Source organism: Dipodomys ordii, unplaced genomic scaffold, assembly GCF_000151885.1.
Source record: "Dipodomys ordii isolate 6190 unplaced genomic scaffold, Dord_2.0 Scaffold14, whole genome shotgun sequence".
NCBI classification, from domain to species: domain Eukaryota; kingdom Metazoa; phylum Chordata; class Mammalia; order Rodentia; family Heteromyidae; genus Dipodomys; species Dipodomys ordii.
Window position 1 is genome coordinate 4,708,236 of NW_012267230.1, and position 27,357 is coordinate 4,735,592.

Below are 27,357 nucleotides of genomic sequence, written 5' to 3' on the forward strand. Positions count from 1 at the left end.
AGCTGTGCCTCCACACTATAGTCACTGTGCAGACTGTTCCTGACAATCTTTACCTACTGAAGGGTACAGTCTTAACGTAACAGTACATGTGAGTATAAAGAACATTCTTGTCTGAATTTTATGACTCTGATAAAGAGCAAGGAGCTGGTGGCTCAGGTCTGTGAGGAGGCGGAGATCTGAAAATCACATTCAAAGCTAGCTTGGGTAAGAAAGTCCATGAGATTCTTACCTCCAATTAACCACCAGAAAACCAGAAGTGGCACTGTGGCTCAAGGGCTGTGGTAGATAGAGGGCTAGCCTTGAGAAAAAGAGCTCAGAGACAGCAACCAGGCCCTGAGTTCAAGCCCCACGACCGGGGTGGAGTAGGGTTGGGGGATTAACCCTACACTCCTCTTTCAAACCTCCCTAATCAATTAGCTTTTACTTCTGAAGCTAAAATGGGTTCCTGAGCATGAAGGATACATATCTTCAAGTCCCACTTCTCCACTTTTTCTCATGTTAAGATATCGTAAAGCAGATTCTGAAAAGTCCTGAGCTCATGATGCCCTGGTAATCAACTATCAGTGTATTTCCCTTTCATTCCTAAGAGATCTGAGGACTTCCTGGTTCCTGACAAGTTCTGACAGTCTCCCAGAGGGCTCTGCTCCCACTTCCATTCCCTACCAACTCTTCCTGCCCCCACTCAAGAAACTAAGGTGGAGCTCAAAGAGCTGCAAAATGTACAGAGAGCCACCAAAAATCACATGTAGATGCTCCCATCCAATGCTGGCTACAGGAGCTCTGGAGCCTAAGCCCTGGCCTCACCAGTTGATTCTCAACATGCACAGGCAGCACACCGCTCACATGTTTAATCACTTCTGTAATTCCAACAATACCTGTCTCCCAGGGTGTTAGCAGGATCAAATGAGGTGATCCCGTAAAAGTGCTACATAAACTGTAAGGCATTATCAAACTAGTAGTTATATTGCCCTGATTTTCACTTGGCCTTAGACACTACACAAAGCAGGTCAAGGCAACCAAAAACAATGCAAAACAGAAATGGTAAGGCCTACTCTGAAATCAGAGACACCCAACCCTGGGACTTTACCACAAACATACCCACTGGGGTTTTTCAGCTTCATTTTCAAAATAAAGCTATTTAAATTTTGCAGAGGATTTAAAAAAGAGGTTGAGAACTATGCTGAAGTCATAAGAGTCGGAAGACAGAAAAAAGGATGTGCTCAAGACCTGCAAATGTTTGAAGGACACTGGAAAATTCTCCCACTTCCCGCTGACAGGAAGGCCACTAGAACTTTTGCCGCTATTTCAAGGGAGAGGCAAAGCCCAAATCCAGACTGTGATGATGGGAGGAAGTGGTAGCACTCCAGGCAAGACTACACTTTCGAGCAATAGAACACAAAGAACAAGAAACAACAAAAAGCCAACCAAGTGACACTACATGCTAGGAACAAGCAATGTGCAGCTTGCCAAAGGGTATTCGGCCTTCATCTCCTGCCTTGAAATAGTTCAAGAACACTTGAGATTCATGTACTGCCTCCCAGCTTCTGCTGGAATTTACAGCTCCAGATCTGAAGAATGGAGGAAGATCAATTTAAAACTAAGTAACTTCCTGGTTTAATAGTCAAGTCTGCAGCTGAACCTAAGTTCAGCTTGCCGAATTGTCAGATTACAGTTTCGTTCATTCTAGAAACTTCTGCCACTTTTATCACAGTAAGCTGGCACAGACAGAAGTCTCCAGACTTTCTCACTGAGTCGTCCATAGAATATGACTGTCTCCCTGTTCCAAACAGAACTTTCCTAAATCCAGCTCAGACATAATTTTGTATCCACAGGGAGAAAAAAAGCCTTGGTGTCATTATACACATTCTCCTATTGGGCAGCCCTTGACCTGCAATAATTTCATTGTTCCCTAGACTTAATCGAATGAACTGACAGAGAAAGACAGGTGATGGAAATCAATGTATGAATCACAAGAATATACTGATGACTCCACAACTTAGGGTTTAAGGTCAATATGTAAAATAGAAATGTTACTGATACCCTAAGGTATCTAGCAAAATTATATAGACGTATCTCAAACTATCCAAAGCAATAGCACATTGAGTTTTCCTCCCATTGCAGAGCCAAAATGGACAGGTGCCGATAAGACAACAGAACCTTCTGATCAGGAGGGGAAGCTCCAAGGGCTGGGGTGTTACTACCTCTCTGAACTGGTAACCTTCAGCTTGCATTGTGCTCTTCCTTTGGCAATAAATGTAGAAAGATATATACTCTTTCACAGTGTAATATGGAGGGTGAGGCTATGCAAATGGGTATTCTTGCAGTTGCTTACCTTCTGAGGATTAATAAGCACAATCCTGAAATACAGAGCAGTACTTAAGTTTGCAGTAGGTTTTGTGTGTATGTGTGTGTGTGCACAAAATTCCATTATTCACAATTTTGGTATTAGCCCATGTTGAAAAGCTACGTTTACTGGTCAACAGACTACAATGATACGCAGTAAATAATGTGAGTCAGTAACATTTGTAAAGTCAAATGTGCCATTCGGGAGTCACTCTAACAAGGCAATTATTTTTTTTAAAAAAAATTAAACCTAAGATACAGAACACACACACAAGGATTCCAGTTGAATTAAATAAAGGGTGAAAAAAATACAACAAAGTATCTATAGGGCAGTGTCATAATCTTGAGGTCCTGAGATTTTTTTCTACCTCAAAACCACACATAAAGAACTGAACAGGAAGGAAAGAATGACAAACTGGAACATTCATCAGATAACACAATGTATATGAGTGTATAAGAAGCCACAGAATAGGAGGAGATACTGGCAATATGGTAAATGACCAAGAACTGACTATCAGAATATAAAGTAATTTAAAGCAAGGGGAAAGACAAATGACCTTTCAGACAGCCAAGTAGTTACTTATAAAAGTATTAGAGAGACCTCTAAGTAAAGTGCTCAGCTTCATCAGTTCTCGGCAACTCATTAGATTCTCTATCTCTTCCATGAACAGAAGATGTAACTACTACTACTGAGGCTCAGGAGTCAGAAGCAAGACGACTTCCCAGAGTTTGGGCCCCACAGTGGGGGTGGTAAGGTCAAGATGGCATGTCACATCCCCATGCGGACCAAATGGAGAAAACCTATTTGTAGACAAGACAGTTTCATGCTGAGAAAACCTATTCATGTACTCCTGGACAATACAACAGCTACTAATTAGCTACCAATGCATACTGATCTCAAAAATTCAGAACAACAAATCTAAACACTAATGAGTCATGCCAAATAAATGCTGTACTCGATCCCAAACTAGACAGGGGTAGGAAGAAAGAGAGAGGTCTAAAGACTGGGTGCTGATGGCTCACAACTATAATGCTATGAGGCTGTAATCAGGAGGCTAAAATCTGGAGGATTCTAGTTGAAAGGCTGCCCAGGCCAAAAAAAAAGGCTGTAAAAAACATAACTGAGCAACTAACTAAACTGGAACATAGATAGTAGATTAAGCTGCGCGATAGTGACTCACTCCTGAAATCTTAGCTACTCAGGAGGCTGAGATCTGAGGATCGAGGTTTGAAGACAGCCTGGGAAGAAAGTCTTTGAGACCTTATCTCCAATTAACCAGTAAAAAGCTGGAAGTGGTAAAACACCAGTCTTAAGCAATAAAGTCAAATGAGAGCACAAAGCCTGAGTTCAAGCCTCCCCCACCCCCACACACAAATGGTAGATTAAGGAACTGAAGCAACTTAAATTAGCTGAAACTATTAAGTATAACTTGGCTATGTAAGAGAATATCCCTATTAGAAAACATACCACATAGAAGCAATGAGCTACAATAGGTAAGAGTCCAAACTGAACAAGGACAACTCGTTATCTACAATCTTTGTCCATCTGAAATGACTTCCAAATAAAAGTTTTTAAATCTCATCTAGTGGACTGGTGTCTCCAACCTAGGCTCCTCACTGCTCCAAGCAGCCAAGCTCCTGGCTTGGCTGAGGCAAGAGGAAGGAAGAGAGTGGTACAGAGAGGAGGGAAGACATTAATTTGTTCTCTCAGATGCCAGGCTTATTTTCACCCACTCTCTTTGAAATGCTACACAGGCTAAACATTAAAAAAAAAAAAACTGGGCAACAACCATATGCACTTCAGTATATGTATCTTATATGTTTATTTATATACCAGAGGCTTTAATTAGACAGCCAAAAGAGTATTATAAAAATAATTTTTCTGCAAGGAAGTGTCCAAAATAAATGAGTAATCATCCAAGAATAGGCACTCCCTTCACCAAGCCATCTGCTTCTCATTCCCAGGTACACATCCCGGAGGATGAATGTTTTTATCTGCTCGCCTCGTCAGTAAAACTGCAAACACACTGACTGAGCACATGAACACAAGGCATGCTACCAAGAAATTCTAAAACAGGTCCACAGACGCTTAAGACAGAAATAAACCCAAAGAACAGCAAGTCCAACTTTGCAATAGTGATGAAAAAGCTCAATCAGCTTCCTGCCCAAAGCTGCCAGTTATTGGAATGTGGAACCAGAGCAGACCACCAGAGCTCCTTCCTGGTGTCAGCTCCTCCGCAAGCCAAGGAGGGTCGACTTCGAGGGGCTGAAGGATGAGAAATGAGCTGATGCTGTCTTACATGGGATGAATCGGGTAATAAGGGGAAATGACACTGACAGACCACCAAAAGAGCATGCTGCAAATTTAAAACCCCTCATATATATACACACACATACACACACATATATATGTATATATATGCATATATATACACACACACATATATATATGTATATATATGCATATATATACATATATATGTGTATATATATATAATTTCACTTCAGTTGCTATTATCACCTGTCCTGTTTAACAGTCAGTTTCTCTTGTAAAATCCATACCACCCTCCTTCCTGAATGACACCCTAGACAGATCTAGCAATTAACAGTTCTGTGATTTTAGCCAAAGCCTCCAGATTGTATTCTAAACAGACTGCTGGGATGGTGAACAGATAATCACTTCCTTCCCTCCTAGGATCTAGCTAGTGGCTTTAAAGTCTCAAAAACCCAAGCACAGATCAAGTCCAGTGTCCTCCAGGTGACTGGCAGCACTGCCTGGCCTTCTTCCCACTCTGAACTGGTTTTACCACCTGCCCCATGCAGGGAGGTGGGGAAAAATAACAGCAAAAGCCAGGCTTCTCTTGAGGTGTAAGAGTTCAGCACAAAACTAGGCAGTGTTCTTTTTTAGCATCAATTAGTTGTACAGGAAGATTCCTTTTTAACACGTCCATTTCTGTATCCAATACATGTTGATCATAATCACTCCCTCCATCACTCTCTCCCCTCCCTCCTCTCTCCTTCCCAAGCCAGACTCATCAAGTTTCCTTGTTCTACTTTCACACATGTACATAATTTGACTATATTTGCCCTCCTTCTCCCTTCACAAGTTCATCTGCCCCCACTCCCATTAATAACTATACCTATACCCTGACATGTTTCAACTTCCTAATATTTTTTGTTAATGTGGCTCTTAATTGTTCAGGAGTTTCACCACAGTCTATCACACATGTACATACCATATATTGTCACATATGATCATATACATATACATATGATCCTGTGTTTACATTTAAATTTTAGGCTTAACATTCACATATGAAAGAAGCCATGCAACTTTTGTCCTTCTGAGCTTGGCTTAATATAATGGCCAATATGCTGGTCTTCAGATCCATCTAGGCCGTGTTCTGATACATCAATAACCTCATACCTGGCAAATGAGGACCAGTGGAGTGCCACTCGCCCTGGAACAGCTAACAGGGAAATGATAACTATGGAAAGGAAGTAACAGGAAGCCCAAGAGAACACACTCGAGCCAGGTGCTGGTGGCTAACGCCTATAATCCATGTGAGGATCGCAGTTCAGAACCAGCCTGTGCAGGGGGGTCTGTGAACCACCCAAGAACAGGAAGTGGAGCTGTAGCTCAAAGTGGTAGAGTGCTAGCCTTGAGCCCAAAAGTTCAGGGATAGCACCCTGGCCCTGATTTCAAGCTCTATGACTGACACCACACAGACACACAGACACAGACACACACACACACACACACACAGAGAAAACAAGAAAATATACTCTAATGCTGCTCCTACCTGGGGGACAGATGTCTACCTCTGAATACAGGCCAAAGCCAGAATGAGGCTACAGAGAAAGGGGTCCCTCTACACAAGCCACAAGAAAGCACAGGCTTCATTTCATGGGTACCAGTGAAGCTACTGAGAGGCACATAGCCATGCATAGGCACACAGCCATGCAGAGCAGCAAGAGAATGACATGCGGAGCCACTCCAGGCTCCCTGGGGTTCAGCTTATATAACTTTGGGCAAATCCAGAAAGCTCCTGGAGCATCTTTGGTATGAAATGACATCAGCCTTACACATACTAGGCAAGTGCTCTACAACTGAGAGCTAAATCCCCAGCCCATACAAAACCCCCTAAGTTATCATCAGCTAAGCTGTCTGAATACACCCAGCACTACTCTAATACTATCATTTTAACTGCTGTTCAGTCACATTTGTGAAGGCTCTCAAAGTCTCATTAGCCAGTGGCCCAACAGGACCTCATACTCCACACAATAGAGAATGATGCCATAGGAGCAGCTGCGGGAGGGACCTTTGATGGCATCCCATTCTGCAGGAAGTGAGAGATGCCGCACAAGTGGGGATCAGTGTTTTGTAGGAAGTGCCTCTTCCTGGCTAGGGCTTCTGTAAGCTCCTCCCTTCACACAGATGGCCAAGGCACAAAAGGAGACATGTCTGTACAGCAACCCTAACCTGGAGTTCGCATGGCTCTGGGCTCTCTACAGAACACTAGGCAGGAGATCCTATCCATTCTACCCACGACTTTTTAAAGGCTGTAGGCTATAAGTAGCATAATGATATAGGAAGCCATGTTGACATTGACATTATATACCACTCCCAAATCAGAGTGGCATCAGCAATCAGCAGGAAAGCAGATGGCAAGTTTGGGGAAAGGGTCCACAGAGGAAAGGAAACAGGCGTTTAGCTGCTGCCTGGTTAACAGCCCTGCCAGCACCTTTGGCCTTGCTCACATCCTTAACAATGAGGGATGAGCCCTAACACATTTTCCCTGTCAGCCCTTTGTCAGGGGGGCACTCACTATCCTGCCCACCCTACTAGAATGGGAGGAAAAGGAGAAGAATAAAGTCCTCCTTTGAATTCAGCCCACCTTCCAGCTCTGTTCCTTCACTGTGGGCAACTGCACAAATCCCCTAGCATACCACCTGGGTTTTTCCATCTCTGTGGGTGTCTGGATTCTCTTGCAATGCAAATAACTGGACTTCAACTGAACAGTGAGAGCTCTGGAGTCAGCTACAGTTGCACTTAAATGATTACACCTCTTGCTTATCTACATGACCTCGAGTAAGTTACTTAACTTCTCTGAGCCTCAACTTTCTTGGTAGCTTACAAAATGAACTTTTAACAGTTCTCCCCTCAGCAAGTAGTTGTGATTATTAGATGACATAATGTTATATAAATCCCTTAGCACCCTTCACCATAAATGAGCAAAACTATTTCACTACATATTTCACTGGTGAGTCAATAAGCATTTTGAAAAGGAAGAAACTAAATAAACAAAAATCCCACATAATAAGCCAACTAAAAACCCTTTTTAAAAAAATCCACATAATGCCAAATGCCGTCACTTTCATTTTTATACGGGTCACCTACCACTACCAGGAAAGCAAACAAAGAATGTGAGTGACTCACAGCCCCCTAGGCCTCCATCTGGATTTCAGACCTGATTGCTGATTCTACAGCAAGAGCTGTTTGCTGATTCAGTTACAGAAAGAGATACTGATAGAACCCAGCATGTAAAACAAACTCAGATAGACTCTGCTTAGTTACGCAAGGTGGAGAGGTGAGGCCCCAAAGTGCTTGTACTCCCCAACCTACCACCTACGTCAGGCCAGGAGATCTTGTAACCATAAAACACAGAATAGCCTGACACTCAGGTTAACTCAGGGAGGGGAACTTGTGCTAAACATAGAAGACCTCTATACTAAAAACTCTGCTAAGCCCCCTACAGCTTCATGACTCAGGTCCTGTCAGGCAAAGTTTTCTTCAGGTAATAAATGGATATTGTAAATGCGCTCTCAAAAGCATCTTTTGGCTGCCACCCCTCTACCAGGACCTCTACTGTCTGACCATCAGGGGTGATGGCATCACTCCACCTTTGCTATAGCCCTAACTGACTGTTCTCTGCAGACTCCATCTACTGCTGGCCTCAGACATCTAAAAACTTCTAATATGCCCTGACTCTTTGAAACAGACCTCCAACCTAGAGATATCTCCAATCGTAGTCCCAGCTCTGGTTGCTCCTGGCCTTCCTATCATTACACTGAACACACAATGAACTGAAATGACCTTCCACTCACACAATGCGGAGAGTAGGATATGCTAACTATCAACCTTTACAAGCACAATTTCATCCAGTAGGCATATCCTGGGTGACTTTTTTCCCCTTCCAAAGTTTAAGTGTAAAAGGACTTCATTGTAACACTGTTGGTAAAACAAAGGATTAGGAAACAACCTAACCTTCCATCAAAGCTGGGGTGGTTAAATGAGGCTCACTCATACACTGGAATACTAGGCAACTATGAAAAGAAGCTCCATAAATTCATCCTTAGCATCCGAAGGGCGAGGGTGGAGGGTAAATTCCAGGACCTACCCCCAATAAGGATACCATAAACTTACAGACATTGAAGTTCTTTATTTAAAAAAAAAACAACCAGTGCCAGTGTCTCGTGCCTGTAATCCTAGCTACTGAGGAGATTGAGGATCACAGTTCAAAGCCAGCCCAAGCAGGAACAGCTGTGAGGCTCCTACCTCCAATTAACCACCAGAAAATCGTTAAGTGGCACTGTGGCTCAAAGTGGTAGAACACTAGCCTTAAGCTGAAGATCTCAGTGATAGTGCCTAGGCTAAGTTCAAGCCCATGACCAGAAATAAAAAAAAAAAAAAAATCAGTTCCACATTGGCAAGTGTCCCACATATTTGCAAGCATCCTATATATATATACTACTGCATACTTTAAATCATCTCTAGATTATCTAAAATCATTTAAATACTATGCAAATAGTTACATGTATTGTTTGGGGAACAATAAGAAAAGTACCAGTACATTCTTGGTATAGAGGCCAAATGCCCTGCTGCTTCGCCTCATGCCCCAAACTCTAGCTTTCAAACTTTCCCCCATACAACTAACTCTTCCCTTCTTCAGCCAGACTTACTTGACTTGAGCCTAGGCTGATCTTAAATGCTCGATCCTCCTGACTCCACATCCCAAGAGCTGGGATTACAGGGTTATATCACCACACCCAACAAGAAATTATAAACCTTTTTTTTTTGCCAGTCCTGGGGCTTGAACTCAGGGCCTGAGCACTGTCCCTGACCTTCTTTTGCTCAAGCCTAGCACCCTAACACTCTACCACTTGAGCCACAGCGCCACTTCCAGCTTTTTCTGTTTATGTGGTACTGAGGAATTAAACCCAGGGCTTCATGCATGCTAAGCAAGCACTCACCAAGCCACATTCCCAGCCCAATTATAAAGTTTCCTAACTTCTACTCACCCTTTCCACCCTTATAACCATAACTGTAGACTTACTGCATTCTCCAGTCCTTTCAGCTCTTGACTTTCCATTTTAGCAAACAACTGCAAATTTCACACATTACAGTAAACTCAGGTCACAAGTATCTTTCCAATTTTCTCTAAATAATCAGCAATTTTTGTAGTAGCCTGGCATACACCAGCCTTAGGAACAGCTTTCAGATGGGCCCCCTCACCAGCCCACTGAACCATGTACTCCAGACAACTTCCTACACCAACAACTATTTATCAAAGGCTTTGAAGACTAGTGATCAATAGTGAAAAACACAAATACTAAACGGCCAGGAGTCTCCGGAGTGTCCTAACCAAAACTGTCAACCCCAGACTCTCATTTTCAGTCTGTTCACTGGTGAAGTAAAGGGGAGTTCCTGCTGGGCACGGGTAGCTCATTTCTGTAATCCTAGCTACTCAGCAGGCTGAGATCTGAGGCTCCCAGTTCAAAACCAGGAAAGTAGCCGGGCGCCAGTGGCTCTGTAATCCTAGCAACTCAGGAGGCTAAGATCTGAGGATCACAGTTCAAAGCCAGCCTGGGCAGGAAAGTCCATGAGCCTCTATCTCCAATACCACTAGAAAACCAGAAGTGGCGCTGTGGCTCAAGCGGTAGAACACTCGCCTTGAACTGAAGAGCACAGTGACAGCACCCAAGCCCAGAGTTCAAGCTCCACGACCGACCAAAACAAACAAACAAACAAACCAGGAAAGTCCATGAGCCTCATTTCCAATTAACTATCAGAAAATGGGAAGTGGGCTGTGGCTCAAAGTGGTACAGTGCTAGCCTTGAGCTCAGGGACATGGTCCAGGCCACAAGTTCAAGCAACCGACAAAAAAAAAAAATAAGTGTTGGGGGAGAGGGTAGGTTCCTTACTTCCCCAGAATAGTTTTCACAGACTACTTTGAGGTCTTTTCAAATGTCTTCCACTGGCTTTCTCTTCTTAAGAAGCTTGAAGACACAAAGATGTGATTTTTTTTTTTCTTGGTAGTCATGGGGCTTGAACTCTGGGCCTGGGCGCTGTCCCTCAGCTCTTCAGCTCAAGACGCACTCTACCACTTCCACAGTGCCACTTCCAGTCTTTTGGTGATTAATCGGAGAAAAGAGTCTCACAGACTTTCTTGCCCGGGTTGGTTTTGAACCATGATCCTCAGATCTCAGCTTCCTGAGTAGCTAGGATTATAGGCGTGAGCCACCAGTGCCCAGCAAGATGTGATTTTTTTTTTTCAGCACCTCTTTGCAGAATATGACTGTTTAAAGAGCTCCACAGACAAGGGTTAGTTACCACATGGAATAAAAGAAATAAAGGCCTCTGTGCTCTTCACATGTGTAAGAGTGTGTGTCTGTGTGTGTGTGTGTGTGTGTGTGTGTTAATGTAAGCTGAAAGAACCTACCTACAGTCTCCTGTGTAGTCCAAGCTGGCCTGGAACTCCATATCCTCCTGTCTCAGCCTTCTGAGTGCCAAGACTTACATTTTTTTCCCCAGTGCTGGGGATGAAATCCAGGACCTTGCAGAAGCTAGGAGGTACTTATCACTAGCTATAACACCCACTGCCTATATTATTTTTACACAACAAATGTTTAAGGTATGACCCAAGACTTTCAAGAAATTTTAGGTTTACATGGATCAACTATGAGCTATACTCCTGGGACAGAGGTCTTCTTAACTAGTATGAGCCAAGGGGAGTTTCAGTGGGAAGTTAGCACTAAGCATGACTGGCAGAGCCTTACATAAAGCCACTTCACAGGAACACTCTAAATCTGGTTCATAACTATAGCCAACTAACAGAACCAGCCAAAAATGATAACCAGGCAATCACTTCACCGAAGACATTGCACAACTTTCTGGTAATGGAAGTTCTATCCTACATGAAACCTGCCCTTTTAAAAGGTTCTTCAATTACCTTGTGACAGCTAAACCTGAAGCCAAGTAGAAAGGAACCTGTATCTTATTTACGTGGATCAACAAACTGAAAGTGTACAGTGGTTTAGCAAACTATCAGATTCTTAGACCCCATCACAATCATCACTCATGAGTACACATGAAATGTTGGTGCCTTTTCTTCTAATTTTTCTTCCACTCTCACTATACAGCCAGGCTGGCATGAAACTGGCAATCTCTCTGCTAAGGTAGGGAGGCTCTTGTGTGCAGGGGCTACAGGGGTACCTTGTCTCAACCAACATGCTAGGGCTAATGCTCTAATTCTGACAAAAATAAGCAGTGTGTACTTCATCCTGAAACTGCTAAAAGCTACTCCAAATCTGAGCAATCTGTCAACATTCTAAATTTATCCAACAAAATCACATTTTCAAAAATGTTGACCGACCTAAAACGTACAAAGATCAGAAGATCAAGAATGGCCAGATGATGTAGGAAATAGACATATGGTAATAAAATACCACAGATGCTCTACTTCACTGACAAGCATGTGTACTCCATAAAGTATGACTTTCTCATTGGAAAGATGGAGTTTTAATTGTGTTAGCCACAAAATAGGGGAACAGAATATGCCACAAGTTCCGGTGTAGAATAATACAATCTTTTTTAGAGATTCATACTACCTAACAAAACTTTTAAAAGTACTTACTGTTTTGCCCCCTATCTCCACCTCTACAAATGTATCTTAGTAACTCACAAAGTATGCAAAGATAGATGCAATCTTTGATTGGAGTACTGAGGGCAGTTGGCAGAAACCCTAGAAATGCACACTAACCAATGTCAGGGAAGTAGGTACATTCATGAATGTAGGCACACGGTGTTCTGGGGCAAACTGATAAAAGTCATCTCCATGGAAAGGCACTTCATGGTACAGAACTCCAACACGGCTCTCCCCTAAGCCAGGCAGAAGCCAGGGTAGTTCTCAGTAGGATAATATGGGAGAACATTTCTACATACCATCCTTCCCTGGCAGAAAACAATAATAAAACATCTATTAGAAGAAGAATGTATGACCCATGAACACTGTACCCAGCAAGGCTACCATTTATGGAGAAGGACCACACAGACATATTTGAAACATGAAATAATTCAGGAAATGTAACAATTATGAACTTTTTTGAAAGAACTACCCAGCTAATCAATGATAAATAAATAAAAAGGTTAATAGAACACTTAGTTCTAGATGGCAGAACAGCCACAAAATCAGAGGGAGAGAATGAACCCCAAGAATGCTATGCCTAGCCAAGATGTCCTTCAAAATATGTACTCAGAATTCACATCTACGGCACTCTTTATAAAATTTGACAAGAAAATCTAGCCATAAGGAAATGAATCACAGCATGTGAACAAACCAAAGCAGGAGCCAGCTGGGAGCTGGGCACAATGAGGCATGCCTGTAATCCTAATAGCTATACGGCAGAGGCAAGAGGATACCTGGATCCTCTCTCAAAAACCAAAGGGAGGGGCTGGCTTAGAGGTAGAGTGCTTGCCTAGCATGCATGAAGCCCTGGGTTCCATTCCTCAGTACCACATAAACAGAAAAAGCCAGCTGTGGCTCAAGTGGTAGAGCACTAGCCTTGAGCACAGAGAGGCTCAAGGACAGTGCCCAGGCCCTGAGTTCAAGCTGGGGGAGGAGAGATTTAAAAAACAACAATAATGGGAACACTGGATCCTTTAAAATACTAAATACTGAGGAACTAAATTAGAACACAAACTATAAATGCACTGATACAACATAACAAAAATGAGGAAGGAGTTGGCAAAACTTAAACATGAAATACGTATTTATGAAGAGACAATGCCTTCTTCTTAACATTTCTCACAATCTTCCTTACTTTACATGAGTTTAATTGAACCAAAGACTTAATTGAATTGGTAATTCTTATCTAGTGCGTTTTCCTTTTTCTGCTAGTAAATTCAAGTAAAGCCAGGCTCCGGTGGCTCACGCCTATAATCCTAGCTACTGAGGAGGCTGAACCAGCCCGGGCAGAAAAGTCGGTGAGACTCTTTAATTAACCACCAGAAAACCAGAAGTGGTGCTGTAGCTCAAGCAGTAGAGCGCTCACCTTGAGCTGAAGAGCGCAGGGATAGTACTCAAGCCCAGAGTTCAAGCCCCATGACGAACCAAAAAAAAAAAATCAAGTAAAATGGTCGGGCCTCAAGGGCTTATGTTTAGTGGGGAAAACATTCAGTTTCAAAAGGCTACACTCTATAGACTGCTTTCACCTATCCTTCTCAAAATGACACATGTACTAGAAAGGGATGCTAGGAAGGGGACTGTAATTACAATGAGTCCTTATGCTGGGCAGTTCTGAACCCTGACAGTGGTGAATCAACATGCGGGGTAAACTGAAACACACAAGTGGATGAATGCAGGTTTAAAACTCTGGAGGATCGGTAGTGTAGTCAATAATTAATATGCACCAACGTCAATTTCCTGGTTTGGATACTGCACACAGGTACATAAAATGTCACCATTTTGGCAAATTCCCTATGACCACACAATTACTTCAAAACATAGCTTTGTCTTGTTTTTTGGTCAGTCATGGGGTCTGAACTCTGAGCCTGGGCGCTGTCCCTCAGCTCTTCAGCTCAAGGCTAGCTCTCTACCACTTGAGCCACAGTGCCACTTCTGGCTTTTTCTGCTTATGCGGGCTTCATGCATGGTAGGCAAGCACTCTACTACTAGGCCACCTTCCTAGCCCAAATTTTCTTTTCTTAAAAAGCATGGTTCAGGGCTGGGAAGGTAGTTCAGTGGTAGAACGCTAGCCTTGAGCTGAAGAGCCAAGGGACAGCACCCAGGCTCAGAGTTCAGGCCCCGTGGCCAACAACTAAAAAAAAAAAAAACATGTTCATGCCTATGTGCAATCCCAACTGCTCAGGAAAATCTGTTAGAAGCCACCTTCAGCCAGTGACCCCAACAGGAAATGGGGGCAGGCATCTGCAATTCAAGCTATAAGGGAGGAAGAGCAGGAAAATATCCATCTGTGGCTCTCTAAAAAATAAGGCCCTATCCAAAAAATAACTGAAACATAAAGACTGGAGTATTGGCTCAGACAGTGGAATACCTGTGTGTGAATTCAAGCCCTAGTATGAAAGGGGGGAGTGAAGAGAGAGAGGGGGTGAGAAAGAGGAAAAGAGGAAAAGGGGAGAGGGGATAGAGAGGGGAAAAGAAAGGTGAGGGGCGAGGGGAGAGGGAAGAGGAAGGGAAGAGGAGTAAGCAGAGAAATTATCCTGTTTCTCCCCACAAAAAAAAAAAATCCCCAGGTCTAGCTATTTCTGATTTAGAAAGCATAATTTTTTTGTTTAATTTGTCACAGAACTCCTTTTCCTTGTGTGAGCCTTCTACACCAGAGCTTTTTCTCTCTGTAACCCTCAGGTGAAGGTGGGTCTTCTGGAGCCCCAGGCCAACAGTCAGCCTGGCCAGAGTCTAATGTGGGCCAGTGGTCACCCTACCTCAACAGTCAGTCCATCCCACCACTTTCCAGGACACACTGGTAAATGCGGACCCCTCCCTCTATGAAGCAAATTTTTAGTTTTAAGTTCAGCTGGCAAGATGCCCTAATTTTCTGGGACAATATATCCAAATATGCTAAACAAATATGTCCATGCATATGTGCACCTGGTTAAGAAGAAATCTAGTGATCTCTAAACAGCCTGGGCTCTGGTCTGAAACCTGGCTGTCACCTTACGAGGTCATTGTAGCTACTTAGGTTAGTATTCACTACTCTCAGAGCCTCAGCGCAGCCCTGCAGGCCTCGGAGTCCTCCTCACCATTCCCACCAGTTGAATAGGAACACAAGTATCTACCTACTCTGGGGGGGTGACTGTCAGAGATTACAGGATGTAATTATGAAATGCACTTTTTCCTTCCTTCCTTTGTTTGTCTCTTCCACCACCCTCAACTCTTCTGCCTAGAGGCTTTGCTGGGATAGCCAATACTTAAAACCAATGGATACAATTACCCCACTCCACCATATCCTATCTCCACTCCTAACTATTCCCCCAGGGAATCTTCCAGTAGCTGAGAGGCTGTGGGACTTCTTGGAACACTGCTAGCTACATAGCACTAGTCTTTTTTTCTTTTTTTTCTTCTCCCCCCCCCCCCCCCAGAGCTGAGGACCAAACTCGGGGCCTTGCGCTCAGCAGGCAGGGCTTCCACTGAGCTAAACCCCCCGCCCCAACACAGCACTAGTGCTTGAGGCACTCCCCTTCCTCATCCGCTGCTCACCTCTGCTGCCTGGGGCTAAACAGATCCCCACCCTTACTCTTCACAGGGATTCTAGAAAACTGAATGCTGATTACACTCACAGGGTTACCACTACTAACATCAAGGGCCCACCTTAACCTTCTTGAGTTTATTTTCACTCCTGACTCCACTACCCATCTGCTGGATCCTTACTCGGCATTGGAGAAGTAAAGAAGAGTTCCATAAACCTATCCTAAAGACTGATTCTTCTCACCTCAGACTTGGACTAAAGACTGAGGGGGAGGAAGAAGGGAAGGAAGCAAGATTTCATTTTATGCAACTCAAACCTGTGTGACACTTAATTACATACATGAAATCCTGTAATAGGTATATTAAAAAATAAATAGGGAAGCCGGGCACCGGTGGCTACTCAAAAGGCTGAGATTTGAGGCTCACAGTTCAAAGCCAATACGGGCAGGAAAGTCTGTCAGACTCTCATCTCCATGAAAACCGGAAGTGGCACTGTGGCTGACGTGGTAGAGTGCTCACCTTGAGCTGAAGAGCACAGGGACAGCACCCAGGCCAGAGTTCAAGCCCCACAACCAACCAAAAAATAAATAAATAAGGGCTGGGAATGTGGCTTAGTGGTAGAGTGCTTGCCTAGCAGGCATGAAGCCTTGGTTTGATTCCTCAGGACTATATAAACAGAAAGTGGCATTGTGGCTCAAGTGGTAGAGTGCTAGCCTTGAGCAAATAAAGCTCCGGTACAGTGCCCAGGCCCTGAGTTCAAGCCCCAGGACTGGCTAAATAAATAAATGCAAAACAACTAACTATATAATCAAAAATGATCTGTGTTAAACTAGTGGATAGAAAGCACCAAAGTAATACTTATGATCCTGAACACTTCAGGTGAATCACACCTGCAAAAACAAAGGAGGACAGCAGAGAAAACAAACAGATGAGCAAAAAAACAGACAAGTATGAAAGGGTATTGAGTGTTCTGGTCTATTCTGACTGGAGAACAAGGTACAATTTGGGAAGTCTCTAAAATATATCCCAAATAAATCATAGTAAGTATTTTCTAAGTCATTTTGTCCTACTGGTGGCTCACACCTGTAATGCTAGCTGAGATCTGAGACCAGGGGATCAAGGTTTGAAAAAAAAAGGCACAGAAGTTCTCCAGATTCATATTCCCAGTTAGCCACCAAAAGCTGTATGAATAGGGCTGACTCAGTGTCAAAGGCCAGCTGTAAGTGAAAGAGTGAAGCAAGTGAGAGCTCTAGGCTCTGAGTTCAAGCCCTGGTACTGGTGCATGCGCACGCACACACACAATTACAGAATGAATGAACAGGGAAATGGGCAGAAGGTTGGAATAAATGGAGGCAGACTGGGGCATGGTCATGTGGTAAAGCACCTGCCTGGTATGCATGAGGTTTTGGGTGGGATCTGTAGCACCCTACTCCAAAAACAAAAGGCAGAAAAACAGCTACATTTTCTTTCAGGAATTTAGACGCTCTTCATCCCTGCCTACGCCATCACTTCATCCTTAAGACGGAAGTATGTGCTGACAATTCAACCACTGCTGAATTCAGCTTCCTTTTGCTGTCAGGTGCCAATCACTCTCATCTCAACATAGCAGTCTCTCCCCTTCAGAATGGCCACGCTCCCACTGTATCAGCACGTGGCCCATCTCCTTCCTGTCTTCTCCTTCCTGCCAGTTATTTTACCTTCCATTCCTATCAAAGCCAATCACCAATTCAAATTTCTACAATCAGCTTGAGTTTTTCCCTTTTCTCCATTCCTTTTCTGTACAATCAGATTTAGGTGACGATTATCACACTCAAGTCTTCCTCTCCACTCCTAAATCTACATCCATTCTGACACAGAATCATACCTTGCTTGCCACACCAATCTAACCTATGTGCAGCAGATGGATTAATTTTCCTTTAAGAGAAAAACAGCCAAAAGCCAAACTCCTCGGGTAGTACTTGAGACCCTCCACAATCTTGCCAGCCTCCCACCTTCTCTCCACACACTGCAAAAACCAACACAATGGCCAAACAAGTCTATGCAATGATTTCTTTACATGCCACCTTTCTCTACATGTCTCCTTTGAAATAACCTCTCTGCAACCTCTATTCAACCCACAGAATCCAACTCACTCCCTCTCTCTAAACCCCCAAAACGGCCACAGCATTCCCCAGCACTGCAGAACTGTGCCAGGCCAAGCCTGTTCTACATGTTTTCAGATATATTAGTGAACAGAGAACCCTAGCTTTATAAAGCTAATATTTTAACACAAAGAGACAATTAAAAATGGACCTCATAACTAACAGTGAGAATATTAAATGTTAAAAGAATGCTATAAAAAGTACAAAGCCGGGTGCTGGTGGCTAACACCTGTAATCCTAGCTACTCAGGAGGCTGAGATCTAATGACTGAGGGTTGAAGCCAGCCAGGTCAGTAAAGTCCATGAGACTCTTTTCACCAATTAACCCCAAAAACCTGGAAATGGAGTTGTGACCCAAATGGTAGAGAGCTAGCTGGAGAAGCTCAGGGGCAGAAGCCAAGCCCTGAGTATAGGCCCTATGACCAATTTGAAAAAAGAGAGGTGCTAGGAAGGTGGCTCAGTGGTAGTGTTTGCCTCGTATGCATGAGGCCCTGGGTTCAATTCCTCAGCACCATATAAACAGAAAAAGCCTGAATAAGGCATTGTGGCTCAAGTGGTAGAGCACTAGCCTTGAGCTGAAGAGCTGAAAGACAGCGCCCAGGGCGAGTCCAACCCCCATGACGGACAAAAAGAAAAAAGAAAGAAAAGAGAGAGAGAGAATAGAAGGTGAGAAATCAGAGACCAGGTATAGACCACACTTAAGTTTTATTGAAAAGAGGGGAAAAAGAAATAGGGCAATAGAAAAATAGCTTGTTTATAATTCTACCAACTTGGGAGGTGTGGATCCAAGATTAAGGCCAGCCAGGACAAAAAGTTAGCAAGACCTCATCTCAACAAACAAACCAGAAATAGTGGAGTGAGCCTGTGATCCTAGCTATGTGATAGACATTAAGGAGGAGGATCACAAGGTCAACTCCAGGCAAAGTAAGACCATAGCAGAAAAACTACCCAAGCAAATAAAGATCCAAGGGTGTGGATCAAATGGTAAAGCACCTGCCTAGCAAGTTCCAGGCCCTAACTTCAAACCCCAATACTGCCCCCTCCCCAAAAAAAGTTTGTGTAATGCATAGAGATATATATATGCCTAGAAAGTCCAATGCCCCAACCAGTGTGCATTCTTTCCCTCATTTACTGTTTTCCATTATCTTTATTGATATGCATCTTCTCTTTGAAACCACAGGCAAACAACTTTCACTTAGAAGGCCCTTTGTGCTTGCTAACTCTTCCTTATCCAGTGCGCCTCCTGAGAAGCCTCCCTTGGCACTCGCTGCTTCTCAGCTGCTCCTCCATCTCTATCGGTGCATTCTTCCTAACAATGTGCCTTGGTAGCGACATCTGTGCCAACAAACTCTATCACTTTTTTTTTCTTTTCTTTTTTTTTTTTTTTGTCAGTTGTGGGGTCTGAACTCGGCCTGTGCGCTGTCCCTCAGCTTTTCAGCTCAAGGCTAGCACTCTACTACTTGAGCCACAGTGCCACTTCCGGCTTTTTCTGCTTATGTGGTGCTGAGGAATCGAACCCAGAGCCTCATGCATGCAAGGCAAGCACTCTACCACTGAGCCTCCTTCCCAGTCCCCTGCTATCACTCTTGCTAGTCTCTTGTACTTAACAGAATAATGTCTTATCTTCACCATTATGCTCTCTCCTCCAGGGCAGGCAGATACTACTCTGAAAGTGTAACTGCTTGAGCACCCATTTTTCGCTGGGGTTGGAAGCCAGGCCCTCAAGTATGCTAAGTAGGTCCTATACAAAGGCCACCAACTCTGGAGCCAGAATGGCTGGATCTTCATCCCAGAGCCATCCTAAGATTGCAGTTTGATATTGGGAAGAGTTGCCTAGACTCTCAGTGCCTTGAATGTCATCAGCTATAAAAATAAAAACAGCCTCTACCCCCTGGCATTACATGGGTAACTATCTGTAAAATGCCTGGTATACACTATGCTTTCTATATACAATGACATTGGTATAACCACAGCACCAGGGATTTTAATTTTGAAAGCAGAACTTCAATGACTGATTCATGAATAAATAGATACTAAAAAGCCACGGCTTAATAGAGACTGACCTGTGTGAGCTGGGCGCTGGTGGCTCACACCTGTAATCCTAGCTACTCAGGAGGCTGAGATCTGAGGATCGCGGTTCAAAGCCAGCCCGGGCAGGAGAGACCGTGAGACTCCTATCTCCAATAAACCACCAGAAAACTGGAAGTGGCGCTGTAGCTCAAGTGGCAGAGCGCTCGCCTTGAGCTGAAGAGCTGAGGGACAGCGCCGAGGCCCAGAGTTCAAACCCCACGACCAATTAAAAAAAAAAAGAGAGTACATCACATTGACTGGGGGTTTTGTTTACCAGGTAATTTCATCATTTCAAAGTATGTCGTGAACTAATTTTTTCAGGTCAAAGAATGGGTCTTGAACTCAGTACTAGACACTTTCACTAACTGGCTAGCACTCTACAAACTGAGTCATGGCTCCAACCCTTAATTTTTTTCAAAAGCTGCCAAAACCATTTCTGTTTTTTGTTTCTTGCCAGTCCTGGGGCTTGAACTCAGGACCTGGGCACTGTCCCTGAATTTCTTTTGCTCCAGGCTAGTACTCAACCACTTGAGCCACACCGCCACTTCCGTCTTTTTATTTATGTGGTACTGAGGAATCAAACCCAGGGCTTCATGTATGCTAGGCAAGCACTCTTCCACTAAGCCACATTCCCAGCCCCTTTTGGGGGTTTTTGGAAATTTTTCTTTCTCTCCTCCTCTCTTTTTCCTCTCCTCCCCTACCGTCTCTCTGAGAGAGCTCAGGCTGGCTTCCAACTCCTCATCCTTCCTACTGAGCCTCCCAAGTACTGGGATTACTATTAAGTGCCACCTCTACACTTTAGCTGTGTACAACAAGCTAGTTTCCAAAGGTATGACCAAAACACAGAACCTCTGGATACTGCTGAACCCTCCCCTGCTATCACATCATACCACCACAGCTTCCTCAGGACTTCTGCTGCCAAGCATGTAATGCAACAGTGCAGATGGAGGAACTGAAGGTACACTATGAAAGTGACCAGACTTGATGTCTGATCTATAACTAATGCAATCTATAGGCAACTAAAAAGAAACGCTAATTGAAACGGGGATCCAATGTTGCACTTTCCATTTGAAGATCACTGAATAATATTAACTTTTCAAAGCAGTAGTGAGATCCTCTGATGTGCTACACAGACCCCAAACTCGTGGAAAATCAATACAAAATGATGATTTAATCATTGTAAATAGTGTTACCATTAGTAATTCTGTACTGTAACTACAAATCCTTTTTAAGTGTAAATGTTCAAGCCAAGTTCCCTGCTGCTACAGAGACACTAAAGAAAACTCCCCTACGGCTCACGCCCTGCTACTCTGAGAATCAAAGCACAGTTGGATGACACTTCTGATCTTCTTTCCCCATGAGGTGGTATAGTGTACAGCAAAAAGCACAGGCTTTAAAGAAGAGTATCCAGCTCCAAACCTTAGTAAGTATCCTAAAGCAGGTTGGTTACCTCCTCCCTGCACCCTGTACTAAAAGCAATAAGTAACCTGGGTTAACTAACACTGAATAAGGCCATAAGTGAAAAATAGCATTATCAGAGATGCTTAATAAGTGGTCGGGGACTTGAAATTTTGTTACTTTTTTTCTTGTGCTAGTTTCAAAATGTAGTTTCAACTGGCCTTGAACTTGATGTATAGCTGATGCTGGCCTTCCCCTTGGGATCTTCCTCCCTCTCTCTGCCTTCTGAGTGCTAGGATTACAGATGTGAACCCATGCCTGGTTAAATGGTAGTTTTTACCCTGTTACATAATTTTCAAGCTTCACTAGAGTCTAAAAGGAAATTTAAAAGTTTAAACTTAGGTCAACTAATTTTTTTTTTTTTTTGGTTGTGGGGCCTGGGTGCTGTCCCTGAGCTCTTCAGCTCAAGACTAGTACTCTACCACTTTGAGCTACAGCGCAATTTCCGGTTTGATGGTGGTTAACTGGATATAAGAGTCTCACAGGGCTGGGAAGGTGGCTTAGTGGTAAAGCGCTTGCCTTGCATGCATGAGGCCCTGGGCTCGCCACATAAGCAAAAAAGAAAAAAGCTGGAAGTGGCACTGTGTCCCAAGCGCTAGAGCGCTAGTCTTGAGCTGAAGAGCTGAGGGACAGTGCCCAGGCCCAGAGTTCAGGCCCCATGACTGGACCCCCCCCCCAAAAAAAAAGAGTCTCACAGACTTTCCCGCCCAGAGAGGATCCTCAGATCTCAGCCTCCTGAGTAGCTAGGATTACAGGCATAAACCACTGGCACAAGGCTTTCAACTATAATATTCTTTTTTTTCTTTTTTGCCAGTCGTGGGGCTTGAACTCTGGGCCTGGGCGATATCCCTGAGCTCTTCAGCTCAAGGCCAGTGCTCTACCTCTTGGGCCTCAGCGCCACTTCAGGTTTTCTAGGGGTTTATTGGAGATCAGAGTCTCACGGACTTTTCTGCCCGGGCTGGCTTGAACCGTGATCCTCAGATCTCAGCATTCTAAGTAGCTAAGATTACAGGCTCAACTAATATTCTTAAAAAGTCAAAATGTCAGTAAGAAATGGAGGAAAAGATTTGGAATAGAGAGTTGTAAACCCTGGGAAAAGATGCTCCTACTGTAAAATACAAATCAAGCAATGGCTTCCTTACCTAAGGGGACACAGCCTGCCCTGCCCAAACCTCTGATCCTGGAACAACTACAAGTAAACCCTAAATGTCAGTGATGTGAAAAGGATGTGGTTAGAGATCCAGGTCACTTCACACCTACTGTGGCCACTCCCTGTGCCCTTAAGTAACTGAAGTCTAATTACAGTAAGCCTGACTCGCAACTGACCTGGGGGGGGGGGGGGGGAATGTCTACAGAGGTGATGAAGCCAACAGATCCACAATCATTACTCAACAATGGTGTTCTCATAATGTTCTACTGACTGCCCATGGAATAAAACCTGCATGTAAAGAGGGCTGTGCTGGCTCTGCTAAGAACAAATAAAATTCTGTTCACGTAATGTCCTAAGTTCCTGAGGGAGGGAGGACTATGTCTGTCCAGGTACAGCAGGTAGTAGCTACTTATAAAATTCACCAAAAGAGGCTGGGAATGTGGCTTAGTGGTAGAGTGCTTGCTTAGCATACATGAAGCCCTGGGTTCAATTCCTCAGTACCACATAAACAGAAAAAGATGGAAGTGGCGCTGTGACTCAAGTAGTAGAGCACTAGCCTTGAGCACAGGGAGGCTCAGGGACAGAGCCCAAGCCCTGAGTTCAAGTCCCAGGACCAGCCAAAAAAAAAAATTTTTCACCAAAAGATTTATAAACAAGGGGTTGGGAATGTGGCTTAGTGGTAGGTAGAGTGCTTGCCTAGTATGCATGAGGCCCTAGGTTCAATTCCTCAGTACCACATTAAAAAAAAAAAAAGATTTGAACACAAAAGCCCAACATAAAAATGATCCAGTGAAGAACTGACCAGTGAACACTCACAGCACATTCAACAAGAACTTCTTTAAAAAGAAAAGAAATTGCCGGGCACCCGTGGCTCATGCCTGTAATCCTAGCTACTCAGGAGGCTAAGATCTGAAGATCATGGTTCAAAGCCAGCCTGAGCAGGAAAGTCCATGAGACTCCTATCTCCAATAAACCATCAGAAAACCAGAAGTAGCTGGAGTGGTAGAGTGCTAGCCTTGAGCTGGAGAGTTGAAGGACAGTACCTACGACCAGAGTTCAAGCCCCACAACTGACAAAAAAAAGAAAGAGAAAAAGAAGAAGAAATTCTGATACACTCAATCATGATGCACTCTGGAGACATGATGCTAAGTGAAATAAGTCCCTCATATCACAGGACAAATCCTCCCCTGCACTCACTGCCTCAAGCAGTCAATTTCATAGAAAAAGTTAAGTCAGGGGCTGGGAAGGTGGCTCAGTGGTAGAGCGCTTGCCTTGCATGCCTGAGGCCCTGGGTTCGATTCCTCAGCACCACATAAGAAAAAAGAAAAAAGCTGGAAGCGCTGTGGCTCAAGTGGTAGAGCACTAGCCTTGAGCTGAAGAGCTGAGGGACAGCGCCCAGGCCCAGAGTTCAGCCCACGACTGGACCCAAAAAAAAAAAAAGAAAAAGTCAAGTCAAATGGTGATGAAAGGCCCACTGGGAGAAGCCAAGAGATGGTATTCAGGGTACAGATCTTCAGTTCAGGGAGACGGATGGCCATTGGAGTTGTACACAAAGGACATATGCTTCATGCCACTGCACTCCAAGTTAGATATAGTAAAAAGCTAAGTTTTATGTTATGGAGATTCTAATCACAATTTTAAAAGTTTAAATTTAAAAATAAAAGAATGAGTACTACTTTCAGTACTGAATATTACATGTACCTTCTTGAAAATTACTATCGCCACATTGTATTGAGTTTAACTGCTCAGCCACATGTGTGTAATACACACATCCTCAGTAGTATATGTAGAACAATTATGCCATGCTGCTCAGCACTGGTGGAGTCTTTAACCCAGCTTGTTGTTAAACCCATGAAAACGAGGTCAGTGCCTTACTTCCTCTTTCTACAACCAGGACCTAACCCACCATCTTCTGGCCCTTTCAAAGTTGGACAATCCCTTTTAAAACATATCATTTATTTAAACCACTAAATTGGCAGGAGTAAAACAGGGCGCCTGGAGTTGCTATGGTTTCAGAGCATGCCAGAGCTGAGCAGTAAAGAATCTGACAGGGGGCTGGGAATGTAGCCTAGTGGTAGAGTGCTTGGCTAGCATGCATGAAGCCTCAGGTTCAATTCCTCAGTACCACATACACAGGAAAAAAGCTGGAAGTTGTGTTGTGGACATAGCCAGGCCTTTAGTTAAAGCCCCAAGACTGGTAAAAATAGAAAATAAAACAAAGATTTAAAAAAAAAGAATCTGACAGGACTAGGATGTAGCTTGCCCAATAGCAAGTGCAACATCCTGAGTTCGATCCCCAGTACCAAAAAAAAGGAAAGGAAAAAGAAAAAAAAAAATCTGACAATCCCACCTTGAAGGAGCTCAGTCTATTTGGGATGCCACAGGCTCAGAGGACATTACAATGATAAAAAGAAGCCAAGCACTGGTGGTTCACTGTTGGCTCTGTAATCCTAGCTACTCAGGAGGCTGAGATCTGAGGATTGTGATTTGAATCCAGCCCAGGCAGATAAATCCAAGAGTCTTATCTCCAATCACCCAGCAAAAAAAAGCAAGAAGTGGAGGCATGGCTCAAGTGGTAAAGCACTAGACTTAAGGAAAAAAAAAAAAACACAGCAAGTATGCAAGTTCAACCCTGAGTACATGCCAAAAAAAAAAAAAGAAAATACTCTACAAATTAAGAGTTGAGCACCTAAACCTCAGGAAGTACCACTGAGTGTCTGCAAGGTTGGATAGTGAATATGGTCTCTTCCCCCAGAAGATGCTTCTTAGCCCTACCTCAGTGGCTCTTACCTGTAATCCTAACTGTTCAGAAAGCTGAGATTTGAGGATCAAGGTTCAGAGGATGCCAGCCTTGGCAGACTAAATCCAAGAGACTCTTATCTCCGATAACCAGTGAAAAGGCGGAAGTGGAGGTGTGGCTCAAGTGATAGCACCCCTGAGTTTAAAAAAAAAAAGCTCTGAGCTGAATCTGAAAGGATGGACATTTTCCTGGCACCAGCAGGAAAAAGGTCACATTGTGGAGAAGAAAAAACAGCAACTTGGAATGGAAATCCAGAGAACTCCACTGCCGACTCCACCATCATCTATGTAGTGAGCTCTGTGAGGCCTGTTCTCAGTTTCCCCAAAGTAAAACTAAAACCTATAGCTGGAGATGCTCTTAAAGAACCGCACCTGCCTTTTATTACCAGTCAGCCTTCTTAGGTTTAAATCTTGCCACAGTCCCAGATGAAGTCGCCTGGCCTGGAGCTGGGTAATTAACTACTCTGTGCCTCAGTCTCCCCAGTTCCGATCAGAGGGTTCTTGTGACCAGTAAAAACGCCAACTAAATCTCTTGAACACGGGGTCTGGCACACCATCAATGACAGTGATGATCATGGCAAGGAGAGTAGCAAACTCCACATTGGTAGGGTTATGCCCGCTGGGCTCCCAGGGCCCTCCCAGGCCCGAGCCAGCCCTGGCGGGGGGGGGGGGGGAGAAGGGATGGGGAACGAACAACCCCGTGTACGCATGTGTCACCAGCCCGGCTCCGACACGCGCCTCTCCCCGCCCCACGGACAGCAGCGAGGGCTCGGCCGCCCCGGGGCCCACCCCTCCGGCCTGGTCCCCCCCGCAGAGGGAACGAGGCCTGCGACCCCCCCACACTCACCATGCTGGCTGGGGAAGGGTGGGACGGCTCAGGTGAGCTGGCTCTTGGGCTTCCGAGGCGTCCTGCTCCGAGAGTTCAGGTCATGGTCCCAGCAGGCTCGGGAAGTCTCCCCCCCCCCCGCTCGCCCAAGCAAAAGCAACCCCGACCCCACCCGGGCCCGCGGGGGGACCCTCTAAAAAGAGCACGGACCCCCGGTCCTCCTCCTCATCGGAGACGCTCCGAGACAATTCATGCAGCCCCACCGGCCCCTCCCCAAGCAGGAAACGGGATCCTGCAGGCCAGCGACAAGAGCAGCAGCTCCAGGCCCCCACCCGGGCCCGACCCCCAGTGCGGCGGCTGCGGGCCCAGGCAGGGGCTCCGGGGCCGCGGAAGACGGGAGGCGACGGCGGGCCCCGAGGCTCAAGGAAGCAGAAGCCGAAGGGACCTCGGCGGTGAGGTTGGCCGCCTCAGGACACAGGCCCACAGGCCCGCGCTGTCCTCGCCGCCTCAGCCCACTCGGCCGCCGCCGCTGCCGCCCCCCAGAGCATCCCTGCGCGCGCCCGCCCCGGAGCCGCCCGCTCGCGCCGCGCGGCCACCAGCGACCAACAGCCCCAAATGCGCCGGAAGTGGAGAACGCCGGGCCGCCCCACAGCCAGGCGGCCGAGCTGCGGCCGCTGGAACCGGACCAATCCGGAATCGAGGAGGGGCGGGGGGAAGGGGTGGAGTCTCACCTGACGGCACCCATTGGCCCCGCCCCTCCCGTAGACCCGCCCCATTTCCCCCCTCCCTTTGCGCAAGGCTCTCCTGCGTCTGAGCGCCGCCATCTTGGTAAAGGGAGTGGAGGCGGCCATGTTAGTAAGGGGGCGCTCTTCCTTTCGCTTGCTCGACTCATTCATTCCGCAGGTCTCCTTGGAGCGCTGGGCTCTGTCCTCGCGGAGCTCAGGCCGGCCAGCAGGCGCCGCAGCCCTCCCGTGGCGCGGGCTCTGCTGGGGGGTGCTGCAGCCAGAAAGTGCCCAAGGACAGAGTGGTGACAATCTGACTTCACGATCTCCATGGGCTTGCTTTCCAGCTCTGGAGTCCAGGG

The 27,357-nt window shown here is 45.1% G+C and overlaps 1 protein-coding gene across 1 annotated transcript in view; it reads right to left on the reverse strand.

Moving 5' to 3' along the window:
- Xpo6 (exportin 6) overlaps positions 1-26,836 on the reverse strand; it is a 96,068-nt gene extending 69,232 nt beyond the window's left edge. Inside the window, exon 1 of the mRNA XM_013011576.1 lies at positions 26,295-26,836. Coding sequence (XP_012867030.1) covers positions 26,295-26,297 — 3 coding nt within the window. The 5' untranslated portion in view covers positions 26,298-26,836. The remainder of the gene's footprint in view (positions 1-26,294) is intronic.
- Positions 26,837-27,357: the final 521 nt, after the last annotated feature.